Source organism: Stenella coeruleoalba (genome assembly GCF_951394435.1).
Source record: "Stenella coeruleoalba genome assembly, chromosome: 14".
Classification (NCBI taxonomy): Eukaryota; Metazoa; Chordata; class Mammalia; order Artiodactyla; family Delphinidae; genus Stenella; species Stenella coeruleoalba.
In genome coordinates this window covers 52,356,006-52,373,059 of record NC_137160.1, presented here as the reverse complement: position 1 = coordinate 52,373,059, position 17,054 = coordinate 52,356,006, and the positions used below count along the sequence as shown (strand labels likewise).

Below are 17,054 nucleotides of genomic sequence, written 5' to 3'. Positions count from 1 at the left end.
TACACCAACAAATTGGACAATCTATGAGAAATAAATTCCTAGAAACATACCATCTACAAAGAAATGAATCATGAAGAAATAAAAAAATCTGAACAGACCAATTACTAGTAAAGAGATTGAATAAGTAATCAAAAACCTCCCAATAAACAAAAGTCCAGGGCCAGATGGCTTCATTAGTGAATTCTACCAAACGTTTAAAGAAAAATTAATACCAATCCTTCTCAAACTCTTCCAAAAAATAGAAGAGGAGGAAACACTTCCAAACTCATTTTATGAGGCCACCATTACCCTGATACCAAAGCCAGACAAGGACACTACAAGAAAAGAAAATTACAGGCCAATATCCTTGATGAACTATAGATGTAAAAATCCTCAACAAAATATTAGCAAACTGAATTCAACAATACAGTAAAAGAATTACATGCCATGATCAAGTGGGATTTATTTCAGGGATATAAGGATGGTTTAACATCCATAAATCAATCAATGAGATACACTACATTAACAGAATGAAAGAAAAAAATCATATATCATCTCAATAGATGCAGAAAAGCATTTGACAAAATTCAGTGTTCATTTATGATAAAAAAAAAAAACCACTCTCAAATGGATTCCCTGTAGAGGGAAACTCTCTATAGAGGGTCTGTGACAAGCCCACAACTAACATCATACTCAATGGTGAAAAGCTGAATACTTTTGTTCTAAGATCAGGAACAAGACAAGGATGCCCACTCTCACCACTTTTATTCAGCATAGTATTGGAAATCCTAGCCAGAGCAATTAGGCAAAAAAAAAAAAAGGCATCCAAATCAGAAAGGAAGAAGTAAAACTGTCGCTATTTGCAGGTAACATGATATTTTATATATAGAAAACCCTAATGGCTCCACCAAAAAAAAAAAATGTTAGAACTAATAAATGAATTCTGTAAAGTCGCAGGACACAAAAATCAATGTACAAAAATATGTTGTGTTTCCATACACTATAACAAACGATCAGAAAGAGAAATTAGGGAAACAATACCATTTGCAGTTGCATCAAAAAGGAAAAAAATACCTAGGAATAAATTTACCCAAGGAGGTGAAAGACCTATACACTGAAAACTATAAGACATTGATGAAAGAAACTGAAGAAGACCCAAATAAATAGAAAGATATTCTGTGTTCATGGATTGGAAGAATATTGTTAAAATGTCCATACTATCCAAAGCAATCTACAGATCCAATGCAATCCTTAGAAAAATTCCTATGGCATTTTTCACAGAAATAGAACAAACAATCCTAAAATTTGTATGGACCATGAAAGACCCCAAATAGCCAAAGTAATCTTGAGAACGAAGAGCAAAGCTAGACACAGTCCCTGATTTCAAACTATATTACAAAGCTACAGGAATCAATACAGTGTGGTAGTGGCATAAAAACAGATACATAGATCAGTGAAACAGAATATATATAACCCAGAAATAAATCCATGCATATGGATTATTGGTCAACTAACTTATGATAAAGGAGCCAAGAATATACAGTGGGGAGAGGACAATCTCTTCAATAAATGCTGTTGAGAAAACTGGACAGCCACATGCAAAAGAATGAAACTGGACCGCTCTCTTATACCATACACAAAAATAAGCTCAAAATGGGTGAAAGACTCAAATGTAAGACCTGAAACCATAAAATTCCTGGAAGAAAACATAGGTGATAATCTCCTTGATATTGATCTTGGCAATGATTTTTTGGATCTGACAAACAAAAGCAAAAATAAGCAAGTGTGACTACATCAAACCATAAAGCTTCTGCAAAGCAAAGAAAACCATCAACAAATGAAAAGTCGGCTTACTGAATGGGAAAAAATATCTGCAAATCATAGAACTGATAAGGTGCTAATATCCCAAATATATGAAAAATTCACACAACTCAATAGCAAAACACCAAACAATCCCATTGAAAAATGGTCATAAAATCTGAACAGACATTTTTCCAAAGAAGACATACAGACGGCCAACAGGTACATGAAAAGCTGCTCAACATCCCTAATCATCAAGGAAATGCAAACCACAATGAGATATCACCTCACACCTGTCAAAATGGTCATTATAGAAAAGACAAGAAATAACAAGTGTTGGTGAGGATGTGGAGAAAAGGGAACACTTATGCACTGTTGGTGGGAATGTAAATTGGTGCAGCCACTATGGAAAAACAGTATAGAGGTTCCTCAAAAAATTAAAAATATAATAGAACTACCATATGATCCAGCAATTCCACTTCTAGGTATTCATCTGAAGAAACAAAAACATTAACTTGAAAAGATATATGTACCCTTATGTTCATTAGAGCATTATTTACAATATGGAAGCAGTCTAAGGGTCCATCAATAGATGAATGGGTAAAGAAAATGCAGTATATAAATACAATGGAATATTATTATTCAGCCATAAAAAAGGATGAAATATTGCCATTTGTGACAACATGGATTAACCTTGAGGGCATTATGCTAAGTGAAATAAGTCAGAGACAGACACCATATGATCGCACTTATATGGAACCTTATAAAAAAAAAATGGAACTCATAGATACAGAAAACAGGTGGTTGCCAGAGGCGGAGAGTGGTGGGGTGTACAAAATGGGTGAAGGGGCTCAAAAGGTATAAACATCTAGTTATAAAATAAATAAGGCATGGTAATGTAATGTCATGTACAGCATGGTGACTATAGTTAATAATCCTGTTATATATCTGAAAGTTGCTAAAAGAGTAAATCTTAAAAATTCTCATCACAACAACAACAACAAAACTATAACTACATGTGGTAGTGGACGTTAACTAGACTTACCGTGGTGATCATTTTGCAATATATACAAATTTGGAATCATGTACACTTGAAACTAACATGTTATATGTCAATTTTATCTCAATTTTTAAAAACAAAGTTGATGACAAAAATATATTTTGCTCAAATTATTTTTGACAGTAACTGGGGCACAAATTATGCATTTATCCATTCAACAGTCATGTATTGAAAACCTCTAGTGTGTCAAGCACTCGTCCAGGTGCTAGAGGTCTCCAGACACGTAAGGAACTCCCATCCTGGTCAGTTTCAGGAAAAGAACACAAATATCTCAACAAGAGATTACAGTAGAGGGTGACAAGTGACCCAGATTTGTCATTTGTTAGCCTTCTTTGGCCATTTGGGATTTGAGTTGGGACTAGGATTCCCCAAAATAGGCTCTTTCAAAGTGAATTTTACCTTTTATTTAATCTGAGTAAGAATTTCTAGGCATTTATTTGAAAAAATAATTATTGAACGATGTATTTGGAATGTTTCCTATAAAAACACGTTCCTTTTTTGAATTATACATTAACATTGTTCTTTAAGAAAAACTAACACCCATCCTTTTTCCTTTCTTTTAGTACCATCACCTGCATTATAATGGACTGTGATATAATAATAAGAACAAATTTTCGGACAGTTCTCAAAGGCAAAAGATACTTCTTCCTCATTGCATCACCTTCTCACCAGATTGAAAAAAAGCACTGAAAACCAATTACTGAAAAAATTGACAGCCAACGTTCTTTACCATCTGCCATTACTTAAGGACTTGGGAACGAAAGTGTTCCCCCAGTATGATACATTGATTTTCAGTATGCAAATGGACTGAATCACATAGATTTTTCTCAGCCAGTAATCGTACAGTTATGCAAATCATGTCTTCCAGAGTATGGAATGCTCCAATCAGAAAAAAGATTATCATTGGTTGTTGAGCTTTAGGAAGAACTGAAAACGTATACTGTGTAAACAGTACCTTACATTTCTAAAATCCCACATGTAGGAAAAATATGCAGACATACAGATATATAGGTCAACTTTTAGTAACAATATGAAATATACTTAAAGAGCTTTTAAAACTTTGTATTTTTGTACAAAATATTTGCCTTTTTACAATTTTTTTCTTTTTTTTTTTGTTATTTTACCATTATAGTACATGAAGCCAAAGAAAACAATAATGGTACTAATAAAAACTCATAGGGTTTCTTGTCAGATTTAATTCTACACAGTGGCAAAGAATTTTTTTCAGTTGTGGTTTAAAAAAATAATTAAATATGTGTGTATATGTGTATTTTTTAATGTATCATTTCCTCAGAGGAATCAATCACTTGAAATGTCTAAGAAGTGTCCTTGCAGATTTTGCCAGTGTAGGTCAAGCCTGAGCATATGTGTGGCTCAGTCAAGTGGGCCATGCATCAAGCCCATCACCAGCCGAGACTCTTGCTGTGTGTCTGCCAGGCTCAGAGGAAGTGGTCAACTCAGGATGTGCTTTTACTTCATTTTGGTGGAGTCAGGGGTGGTGGAGAGGTATCTGTTGGGAAGGGCAGAGCACCTGAATCTGGCTATCTAGAAGGTCCTGTTTTATGGCTGAGGTATGAATATACTTGGTATCAGACCCATACCAGAGCTGATATTAAATGTCAGGAAAGTATGGCATCACATCGGCCAAAGGCAGAGATGCTAGAAAGATGGGGACAGCTATACACTACCTGGAAAGTTTATGTTTTCTTCAGTCAGATTCCAAAAAATCCATAATTCCAAGGCACATGCATGATGAAATGCAAGAATAAAATCTTGGCCACTATGTTGAACTCTTGCAAAGAACCTTTTGTCTGAGCCCATCTACCTTCTACTCCTTGACGTGCCATTGAAAAGTCTAACATGAAATGTGCTGAAAACAGGCTTAGATGTAACTGATGCTCAAAGGTAAGATTTCCATCCAACAGATTCCCTCTCCTCTCCTCCCAAGGAGCTCCCCAGCAGTGCTGCTACCTATCCCACATACAATGGTAAAAGAATAAAGACAGAGTTTGATTTTCACACCTGCAGCTGTGTGGACTGTGTTGTCTTGCCCTGGTCACTGTTCATGCCATCTCTGCAGCCCAGGAATGGTCACCTCCTCAGCACCTTTATGCCCTGCTGTCCTGTCCATGTAGTCTGGTCGGGCTGGTAGGACCCGCTGTCATCTGGGCCCTATGACACAAGACAGGCACTGGACTCTGGTACCTCTTCAGGCTCAAGACCTTCTATAGACTAAACTCTATCCTCTTTTTCATCCTCTTCTGGTTTCTTAGGTGTCAATTAAGATTCATGTTCAGAAGCAACTTGAACGTCTGATGCCATGCTCAGAAGAGAATGGTGCTGGCTCCCACAGCTGAGGGTGTTCCTAATAACAACTTACCCAGTGCTTATCATTTGTCAGGCTTCAAGCAGATGATCTCATGTCATCCTCCCAACAGCCCTAAAAAGTAGGCCTTACTACTCTCCCCATCTTATAGAGGGGAGCACTCAGGGAGGTGATGTCATTTCCTGGGTCACATCATCACCAAGGAATGAGACAGGATTCAGACTCGAGCTTTGAAAATGTTCTAATTTTCTTTAGGAAGCAGGGTTCGTCTTAACACAGTAAAATCAGATGAAAATCACACATTACCAGATGCCTCATGTACTCCTCTGTATATTTAGCTATTTATACACCATGTTTCTATTCACCTACTCACCACTGATGCCCTTCTGGGAGGAGAGTTTTGGTAAAATGTCATGAGGTCCTCAAGCACTTGAGTTGCTATGAGAAGATGGAAACTTTTTCTTTTTAAATGACTCTTGAAAGAATGAGTGCACAACCAGAAAGAAAAAAACCCTTTCTTTTCCTCTTCATGAGCAGCGTTCACCAGGTCTTCCCATATCCTTCCAATTTTAGCAGTTAGAGTTTAAAGCAGACAACAAATAGTAAGACCTGCTCCCATTTTAAAAATCAGATGTTTAAGGAAATAGAAAGCTACATAAGTCATATATCCCTGGGACTTCCCTGGTGGTGCAGTGGTTAAGAATCTGCCTGCCAATGCAGGGGACATGGGTTCGAGCCCTGGTCTGGGAAGATCCCACATGCTGCAGAGCAACTAAGCCCGTGCGCCACAACTATTGAGCCTGCGTTCTAGAGCCCATGAGCCACAACTACCAAAGCCCTCGCACCTACAGCCTGTGCCCCGAAACAAGAGAAGCCACTGCAATGAGAAGCCCGTGCACCACAACGAAGAGTAGCCCCCGCTCACTGAAACTAGAGAAAGCCTGCACACAGCAATGAAGACCCAATGCAGCCAATCAAACAATCAATCATATATCCCTATATAAATCAGGTAACAATATTAAGCATGTGTATATTGCCTCAGATGACAAAACTGATCTCTTGAAAAATGAAGTATGTTAACTCATTCATGGCTCAAAGAAGTCCAATAATAATCATAAAAGTTTAAATATATTTAGCACTTTCACATACATTACCTCTTCCAACCTTGGTGCAAAACCTTTCTCTCTACTTTAGGAATGAGGACACTGAGGCTAATTTGAAGACTTGCCCGTTGCCTACATCACTGTCATGCAAATCTGATCAGGTTCCTCCTTCTTATGTCCCTAAGTCTAAGTCCATTCTAACCCTTACCCCCAGTTTAAAATCTTCTGAGTTGCCTGCAGGACATACATGCAGGGGAGATAAGGGCCTTGTGACCAGGTCCTCAGCTGCACCTCCAGCCTCCCCTCCAGCTGCAACCCTGCCCTCCCTTGCCATGTGCCAGAACAGCCTTGCAAGCCACCTGCAATTTCCTCCATGCTCTTTCTTACCCCCATACTTTACCTGAACTTCCCTTCCCTACCTTTGTTACCTGGAAAGTACCTCCTTTAAGATACAGCTCAAGCATCACTTCTAGCCCAAATCCTTTCAAAACAAATGCACCCTGAAGGAAGAGCTGATTCTTCCATGCCAAACGCTACACACAAGTGCTCCGGATAACATGGAGGAAAACCCACACAGTGTTAGATGATCTACAGATTAGCTGAGAGGCCTAAATATTACTGAATTAAAAAGAGAAAGGTGGGCTTCCCTGGTGGCGCAGCGGTTGGGAATCCACCTGCCAATGTAGGGTACACGGGTTTGAGCCCTGGTCCGGGAAGACCCCACATGCTGTGGAGCAACTAAGCCCGTGTGCCACAACTACTGAGACTGTGCTCTAGAGCCCACGAGCCACAACTACTGAGCTCACGTGCCACAACTACTGAAGCCCACGCGCCTAGAGCCCGTGCTCTGCAACAAGAGAAGCCACCACGATGAGAAGCCCGTGCACCTCAATGAAGAGTAGCCCCTGCTCACCGCAACCAGAGAAAAAACCCGCATGCAGCGACGAAGACCCAATGCAGCCTAAATAAATAAATAAATAAATTTATAAAAAAAAAAGAAAGAAGAGAAAGGTGAATATGGCCAGTCAGCAATGAAATCTTAAGAGAACTGATGAATGGGAGAAGCCAAGCAGGAGAAATGAAGCAATTCACGTTGATAACAACTGGTTACTGTAAATCCACTATATTGGCTATATATGTAATATACATATTATGAATGGAATATTGAGTGAAAAGAATCAACTGGCAAAGCAGATTCATTCTATTTATCAAAATATGGCCCTGAGTCAGGGAAAAGCTTTAGAAACCTTTTCTAAATGGCTGTGTAATGAAATATCTCTTTTCTGTTATACTCAACAGTTTTAGAAGTATAGGTGAACTTTTGCCATTTTTTAGAAGGTATTTCTCTGTACCATAGCTCCATTTTCCTGGAAAGCATCCCGTAATGGCATGGCATCACACTTATTTTATAAATCACAGAGCAGATGTTAAAGAGATTCCACTCCACCCGTTCATGCTTTTTCCTCTCCTCCTAGATACACTTGTTCAAATAAGTACATAGCATGCCCAGGTTACACCAGGTGGGCAGAAGTCCAAAGAAAAGCAGGCTTAAGAAAACCAACTTTAATTCTCCAGAAGCAGAGCCCCTGGTTTTCAAACTTTTCAATGAATGAGTCTATGAATGAACTCAGTCCAGCCCTGCCTGCCATAGGCAGGGTTGTATCCCAGCCTCCAGCTTTCCTCCAAGGACTTATTAGGTAAAACAGGGATCACCCGTACAACTTGCTTGGGAGTCAGCTGCCAGCAAGGAGACTCCCACCAACAACTCAACCAGGCAGGTCATTAAATGGGCTTTAACAAAAGGGTTAGTCCTCTTGGCCAGAGATGGAGAATTGTCCTTTGGCCAGTCTTCCAACCGTTGGTGCCAGAGTTTGGTGTATTCTTTAATCATCACTCATTGCCGTGATCCACTAAATAATGCCTGCAAGCTTCAGGGAATTATGAGATTCTTAAAAGCAGTTGCTGTGCCTGAGAGCAGAGGAGCTAGGCCAGGTTTGACATAAACCAGCACAAAGTGCCAGCTCCAGAGTAGCTATAATAACACCTACTATCTCCAATTACCATACGAGGAAATTGAAGATCAGACAGGTTAAATAATTTTCCAAGAACTGGGATTTGAACCCATGGCCACCTAGCTTCCACCCCGCCACGCTGTCTCCTATGATCCAACAGTAACCTTCCTGAGAGTCTGGGCTTTCTGGGTTGTATTTTGTTCTTTGCCACAAGAAATCAGTCAAGGCACCAGGTCTCTCTAACAGAAGCAGGGAGATAATGGAGGAATCGTGATTCGTGCTCTTTACATAAAAGTACTAGACCAATCTCTTTGTTATCAATGAGCGAAGAGGCAAAAGTCCACTTGGCGCCCATGCCATGGATGTCCAAAGAGGTCCAGTTTGGAGAAACCACCATAGATTCTAGAGTAACTGGACGTCTCACAGGGTTCTCTGATATAATTAGTGTCAAATGAAAGGAGACAGGCTTGGGAGCCAAATAGACCCAGGTTTGAATCCTCCTCTCTACTTCCTGCTTGTGAGGCATATTCAAACAAGCGACAAATAGCTCTCTCCCCGCACCTCTCTTTCCCACCAGGCCCTCTGCTCATGGACAGAGCCAGCATTGGTCCAGAACTGGTTCAGAACTGGTATTGCTTGTCCTGTTATCACTGGGGTGAATTTGCATTGACAATTAGCTCACTGATCATGCCTTTCAAAATACTAGACAGGAGTGACATGGAGAAAAATTTAAATTGTGATCATCTCTTCTTAGTCCAGTAAGTTCTGAAAAAAATTAATTGGTATCTCTCTCTGTGTTATCCCTTCAATTAGGTATAAGAGTAGAGGTTCCTATCAGTTTGTATTAATTACAGATTTGGCTGCTGAAGTGAAGACCCAAAACAATGCCAGCCTAAATCTCCTCTATCTAACTATATGAACATAAGCAGCCCAGGGAGCCACCCTCCTACTATATTCCTCTTCTGCCATCCTGAAGCCATTGCCCGCACTCGCAGGGTCCAAGAGGGCTCAGCACCGCACCCACATTCCAGGAAGCACGCTCGAGGGAGAGGTGGAGAGAGAATTGCATCCCTTTAAGGCAGAAATTGCAGACATCATTTCCACTCACATCTCTTTAGCCAGAACTTAGTCAAATAGCCTCATTTGAGGAGTCTGGGAAATATCGGCTTTAGCCGTGAAATACAGTCACATGCCAAGCTAAAAATTCTATTATGATAAAAGGAAAGGAGTATGGCTATGGGTGGGAAGCAGTATAAATAGTAGTTGCACCTTCCAAACCCACCCACACCAATTCCCCTCCTGTACAACATACAGGTGACCCTTGAACAACGCAGGTTTGAACTGCATGGGTCCACTTATACGTGGATTTTTTCAATAAATACATACTACAGTACTACACGATCCACAGTTGGTTGAATCCGCAGATGCAGACCACAGATATGGAGGAACCAAATGGCATATATGGAGGGAGGACCACAAGTTATGTGTAAAGGGTCAGTGCCCCTAACCTGACCCTTTGTTGAAGGGTCAACTGTATTTTCTAACTTGCCTTCCTGTGGAGACTCTGGTGGATTGAATTACTGGCTCCAATTCTCCATACCTCCCTGCATCCACCCATTTGTAATTCCCCTCTCTGGGAGGAGGGTACCTTCCTGCCCCTTTGACTTGGGCTCAGCCAGGTGACTTGCTTCGGCCAATATTGGTGGATGTGATGTGACCAAAGGCTTGAGAAATCCTAGGGTGACTGTGCTTGCCCTCTTGTACATCTGCCATTGCCTTGAGGAGGGCTTCCTCTAGGTAGCTGCTGCCCCTGTGGCCGGGGCTCTAGAATGAACACACATGGCGCAAAGCTGCCCCAGCCAAGACAGACCTGCAGCAAGAAGCAGAGCCAGCCCAACTTTCAGAGCCTGCAGCAGAGCCACTGGGCCACCCCACAGACCTGTGAGAATAAACACCTAATGCGATATATATTCCATTGAGATTTGGGGGCTGTTTATTATACAGCATTACTGGAATAAGAGCTAACTGATACAAGTCCTTCAGCTCTAACCCAGCAGCTCTCTATGTGGTTATTTTCTATTTGTCCCTCCAGATCCCTTCTCCACCATTCTCTGGGTTTTGGAAGGTAGATCTTTATGGGCTCCATTGGCTCTTGGCTTCCAGGTGGTTCCAGTCTGAGGGTGCCATCTTTTTCTTATTGGACCCTGACTGACACCCCTCCTACCTGTACCCCACGTCCACTTCCTGGGCCTTTGCTCATCAAATCCCTGGCCTCTACCTGCCACTCAGTGTGTGCCCCCCTCCTCTTCATGGGTCCAAACATGACTCCCCTTTCGAGGACACCCTCTCTTTCAAGGCACTTCCTCAAAAGTCTGAAGCCCCCAGTGAGCTCGCTCTTTCCTTAATTCCCCCAAGACCCACCACCTGTACCACATCACCAATACTTTGTTTCATACAGCAGTCTGTAAACTGTGCTCTGGGGAGCCCAGGGATCCTGTGAAGGGGCCACAGTGGATGGAAGGAGGGTATCTGCACAGCAAATGTAGCTCCAGATCACTATCCGGATGGCTACATGTGACTTTCTGCTCCACACAAATCCCACTGGAAGCATCTCTCCTGGAACTTCAACCAAACTCTAAAAGGCCAACTAAAGGAAAGCTGAAGGTCAGACAGGATATGGGAGACGCTGGCTGAACTCAGCTGCATGAGGCAGCTCCAGGTCCCGCTTACTGAGACCTCGGAGGAAAGGGGCACAAGAGGAACAGCACGGAAGCCTGATGCTGTGGGAAATCCTGCTCAAACAGACAAAAAGCAAGAAAGAGTCCCAGTGGACTTGCTAACATGCTCTTAAAAATCTATAATCCTGCCTCCGCCAAAAGATTTCCTAGCTCCAACCTTCCGCCATGATGTTCATAGATAGTAAATGAATAATGATTTTTCTCGTGCTTAATCAGCATATACAATGATCATGGACATTGTAGACACACACTACCTTGTTATTGATGGTAATAACAACTTATTTCTAAACAACTATTTGCCTTGCCTCCATTTGGACAATACTGTGTGAAAATAAGCTCTTTTTACTCCAAAAGTATAGTTTGGAGTCCACTTCATAAAATAGTCTGGATTTCAAGTCCTATAAGATGCCACTTAATTGACACTCTGCCAAGAAATAATCAGTTTATACCAGAACTTCACCTATTTCAACCCTATAACCTACAACTTCACTGGGTGAAGTATACCAAGAGGCCTAAATCAACAGGCACAAGGAATAATGACCTTCACACAGAGCCTGGCATTTCTCAGAAAGAAAAAAAAAGCCCCCCAAAATTAAATGATGGATAGATAGATGGAAGGAAGGAGGGAGGGAGGAAGAAAGATAGGAGACAGAAACATAGACACATAGATGCATAGAATGGAAGAGAAAAAGAAAGAGGGTCAGCCAGGAGAAAGCTGTTACCATTTTTTTTTTTTTTTTTACCCCAGAGTCCATTTGAAAGAGTTCTTTCGGCGGAAAAAGCACTGCCTTAAAGTCCACTGAAGTCCTGAAGTCCTCTGCCTGCCCCCCCAGGCAGGTGAAACCTGAGTTTAAGATGATGACAGCTTAGGAGCAGCCAGCGGCACTGCACATACTCTTCTGAAGGCATGAAAAACTCATCTGCTCAAGATCATTGGTGCTCACTTTTCAACTCTGTGACCACAGTGTTTTGAAATCATAGAGCCCCAGCATTACCTTTTCCTGTTTTCGTCTTCCATCGCAGGCAACAGGATCATATGCACTGCATTCTTCCACAGTCTGCAGTAAGAACTGGCAGCTTGGTCAGCTGGCCCTGGCATTTGGGGTTGCTGCTTCCCACCTCCCGTGGGGACTGTTTTCCTCCCTAATTCAGCTCGCTGACACGCACCCTACCACAACGGGCACCTCCTGAGGCCAGAGCAGGGGAGGCCAGGAACCCAGCATGTTACCCAAATACAGGGTGGGGTTGAACCTATCCAGGAGCAGACCTGCCAGAGACAGGCTGCTCCCAGCAACCGGAAACCCCCGCAGGAAGGCACTGGGCACCACTGAAAAGTAGGCAGGGCTGATCTGTCTGAACATTCGCATGAACTCTGGATTCTCATCCTTCCCTGTCTAGCCCTGTTGCTATTTTTGAGAAATAATCTCCTACTTAGTATTAGAGATTATATAAGAAAATACCACTTCTCATAAGAAAATAAACCAGTCCCCAAGATTAGCACTTGAAGGATAACATCCTGGACCACACAGCCTGATGTGTCCCTAAGCTTCACGTTCTCCTGGGGCCTCATGGATCCCTGCTGTCATCACAGCAGGAGGGGGACACTGCTCTGTCAACGCTCGCATCCAAGCATTGACCAAACCCCTCCCTTTCATTCTCTAGGTTAGAAGCTCTGGAGAAGGCTTACAGTCAGGGCTAGAGCACAATAAAAGATAAACAGTCACAGAGAGCATCCAGTTGCTAGACAAGCAGAGCTTGCCAGCCACAGAGGATTCCAGGGAGGAGAGGTCTCACCTGGACTGCTCCTTTCCTCACTCCAGGGTGCCGCCTGACATCACCTTGAAAACCCCCTGTCCAGAAGCACCTTTTAGGCATCTAGACCCCCGAAGTGCCCCTCTCCTGCCTACAGATCCATGGGTCCACCCTGGAGACACCTGTCTCTAGTTATTCACACGACACAGATCTCAACTTTCAGAAAAGATCCAGTCTCACCCTACAGGGTCTGCACCAGAATAACCAAATCTCAATAATAAAAACCCAATGCCACTAATACAAGAAACAGAGGAAGGGATAGGGAGGGAGACAAACCTCGGTAGAAAGGCTGGGAAGGTGATACTTCACCCAAAGAAATGTGTCTCCAAAGGTGGACTCTTAGTAATTGTGGGGAGGAATCTGTGGATAGGAGGTAAAAGGGGGGATGACATTTATAAGGGGGGATGACATTTATAAGCGGGGATGACATTTATAAGTGGACCATTTTTTCCTTATCTTTATAGACGTTACTTTCTTAGAGCAGTTTTAGATTTAGGGAAAAATTGATCAGAAAGTTCAGCCAGTTCCCACACATCTCCTCCCAGTTGCAACTGCACAGGTGGAATGAAGGAGAGTGAGGCCCTTGGCCTTGGGAACTTGGCTGTCACAAGGCATTTAGGAGGCAGTTCCAGAAAAAAAAAAAAAAAGATAAAATCTGTCCTCCGAGACAAGGCAGAAGCCAGCCCTCCCAGGGTGAGATAACGAAGACTGCATGCTTAGCACCCAGCTCGGGGGGCTTGCAAACTGACACTACCTATTTCGAAAACTTTGCAAAATTAAAAAGAGAGTTCCTCTATGGATGGCAATTGTTAGCCTGTCTTCAGAGCAGGAGCCCTTTCAGCTCTTCTCTTTTGTGGGAATTTTGGGGAATACAGGAAATTGGGGGCACCCTGACGTCCTTACTCAAACCCCTTTACCACTCACCCGAACACCCTCTTTTTCCCATTTTCTGCAAATTGGCACCATTCTCTCCCCAGGCATCTTATGCGATGGCCGAGCACTGTATATCCTTGCTGACGTTCTAGTCTTCAGAACCTCCTCCTATAGGACACCCAGGATAAAATGTTCAAGGATACACCACTCCCTGGAGCTCCTCAAAATCAGCAGTACCACAGTTGTGCATCTGGCCTCAGGATCAAGCCTTGAGATCTGTCTCTTCTCCCCCTTATTAATTTATTCCATCATTTATTCATTTATATCATATGTGTATGGACTCAATCCCCCTAGGGTCTTTGTAGTCTGTGCGTCAAGACTCCCAATAAATTACTGAATGTCCTCACCAGCACTATATTTCGAAGAGATTTCAGGAGGAAGGGGGCAGAGTGGTTTGTGTCTTTCCACGCGTATTCTAGACAAGGAGTCAGCGTGCGATAGTCTGTGGGCCAAATACAGCCCCCTGTGTGTTTTTATAAATAAAGTTTTATTGGAACACAGCTGTGCTCATTGTTTAAGCACTGTCCATGGCTGCTCTTGAACTGCAATGGCAGAGTTGAACAGTTGCGATAGAGACCAGATAGCCTACAACGCTGACATGTCCTATCTGTTCCTTTACAGAAAAATTTTGCCAACCCCTATACTAGATGGTAATAATTTATCTTTCTATAGTGCTTAGGAAGTGTTTCACACATATAATTTTATTTCAGACAAACATCTCAGTGGATTAGGATACTTTATCACTTATAGTATCATTGCGCTGCTATGACATTTCCTACTTTACAAAATGAGGAAGCTGAGGCTGAAGGTGTTAATGGACTGGGCACTGAGTAGCAGAGGGGTCCTCAAACTCAGTACTGTTTCCATCCCACTCTCCCACCACTGTGTCTACAATACCAATATCCTTAATGTGACCTGATAAGAGTCTGAAGGGCACACAGAATCATCTTAAGGAGCTTTAAAAGCAGGGTAGCACTTTCGACAACCTCTCTTGTAAGAGGTCACCAATAATGATAGCAACTGGAAAAGGCAAAATTATAGAGACAGTAAAAAGATCAGTGGTTGCTAGGAGGGAGGGGAGAGAATGGAAAAACCTGACAAGTGCTACCTTAGCCAGGTGACCAAAGCCAACATTAACAGTCATAATTCATGTGGATGGCCTGTACTCTTGATATGATGTAATGAAAATGGCACTTTATCCTTTGGTCTGTCTCCCAAAAGCCCATAAAGTCAGTCTATTCATGCAGAAAACAACGGACACATTCCTATGGAAGGATATCCTACAAAATATCTGACTGGTACTCCTAAAAACTGTCAAGGCCATCAAAAACAAACAAGGAACAAAAAACAGTCAAAGCCAAGGAGAGCCTATGGAGACCTGACAATTCCATGTTATGTCGTATCTTGAATGGGATCCTGAGACAGAAAAAGGACATTAGGTCAAAATTAAGGGCATCTGAGTAAAGTATCAACTTTGGTTAATAATAATGAACCAATATTGGTTCACTGATTATAACACATGTACCATACTAATGTAACATGTTAAGATAAAGGAAACTGGGTGCAGGGTATAAGGGAATCCTCTGTACTATCTACTCAATTTTTTTGTAGTAAGTCAGAAAGAGAAAGACAAATACCGTATGCTAACACATATATATGGAATCTAAGGGAAAAAAATGTCATGAAGAACCTAGGGGTAAGACGGGAATAAAGACACAGACCTACTAGAGAATGGACTTGAGGATATGGGGAGAGGGAAGGGTAAGCTGTGACAAAGTGAGAGAGTGGCATGGACATATATACACTACCAAACGTAAAACAGATAGCTAGTGGGAAGCAGCCGCATAGCATAGGGAGATAGCTTGGTGCTTTGTGACCACCTAGAGGGGTGGGATAGGGAGGGTGGGAGGGAGGGAGATGCAAGAGGGAAGAGATATGGGAACATATGTATATGTATAACTGATTCACTTTGTTATAAAGCAGAAACTAACACACCATTGTAAAGCAATTATACTACAATAAAGATGTAAAAAATAAATAAATAAAAACCAAGGGAACTTTTTGGCCAACCCAATAAAATAAATAAATAAAAAATAAAGTGTATTTTTTTTTTTAAGTTGCTAAATTAGATACAAAGCTATACTAACAGGGCAATAACAACTCCTGGGCATATATCCAGAGAAAACCATAATTCTAAAAGATACATGCACCTCAATGTTCACTGCAGCACTATTTACAACAGGTAAGACATGGAAGCAACCTAAATGTCCATCGACAGAGGAATAGATAAAGAAGATGTGGTATATATATACAATGGAACATTACTCAGCCATAAAAAAGAATGAAATAATGTCATTTGCAGCAACATGGATGGACACAGAGGTTATTATACTAAGTGAAGCGAGTCAGACAGAAAGACAAATATCATGTGATATCACTTATATGTGGAATCTAAAAAATGATACAAATAAACTTATTTACAAAACAGAAACAGACTCACAGACTTAGAAAACAAATTTATGGTTACCAAAGGTGAAAGGTGGGGGGAGGGATAAATTAGGAGGTTGGGATTAACATACACACACTACTATATATAAAACAGATGATCAATAAGGACCTACTGTATAGCCCAGGGAACTCTACTCAATACTCTGTAATAACTTACATAGGAAAAGAATCTGAAAAAGAATAGATATATGTATATGTATAACTGAATCACTTTGCTGTGCACCTGAAACTAACACAACATTGTAAATCAACTATACTCCAATATAAAATAAAAATTAAAAAAAGAATTACAAAGTGAAAAAATAAAAATAAATTTTATTTTAGTTGCTAAATTAGATACAAAGCTACACTAACAGGACAATAGGGCCATAACCTTTGGAGTTATCTCTTCAGCCAGACAGAAATCATCTGCTCCTCTACTGGTCAAAAATCACTGGCAGCTTATCAATTATCTTCATTAACATCCAGCTTTACAGCGTTTGAGCCATTAAGTTGCCGAAGTTTCATTCATTTTTAGTGTCCCCATAGTTTTGTCTTTTCCAGAATGTCATATAGTTGGGATCATACAGTATGTAACCTTTTCTTATTGGCTTCTTTCAATTACTATTTATCATATTACTAATAAAGAGTAATATGCATTTAAGCTTCTTCTATGTCTTTTCATGGCTTAATAGCTCATTTCTTTTTAGTGCTGAATAATATTCCATTGCCTGGCTATACCACAGTTTACCCATTCACCTACTAAAGGACATCTTGGTTGCTTCCAAGTTTTAGCAATTATGA

At 41.3% G+C, this 17,054-nt stretch overlaps 1 protein-coding gene and 1 long non-coding RNA gene across 3 annotated transcripts in view; one reads left to right on the top strand and one right to left on the bottom strand.

Moving 5' to 3' along the window:
- COLEC12 (collectin subfamily member 12) overlaps positions 1-4,858 on the top strand; it is a 187,391-nt gene extending 182,533 nt beyond the window's left edge. The window contains exon 10 of the mRNA XM_079943416.1: positions 3,403-4,858. Within this exon, the coding sequence (XP_079799542.1) occupies positions 3,403-3,422 (20 nt within the window). The 3' untranslated portion in view covers positions 3,423-4,858. The remainder of the gene's footprint in view (positions 1-3,402) is intronic.
- Positions 1-17,054, bottom strand: part of LOC307197499 — a 48,323-nt gene that overhangs the window by 11,626 nt on the left and 19,643 nt on the right. The gene's annotated exons all lie outside the window — the stretch shown is intronic.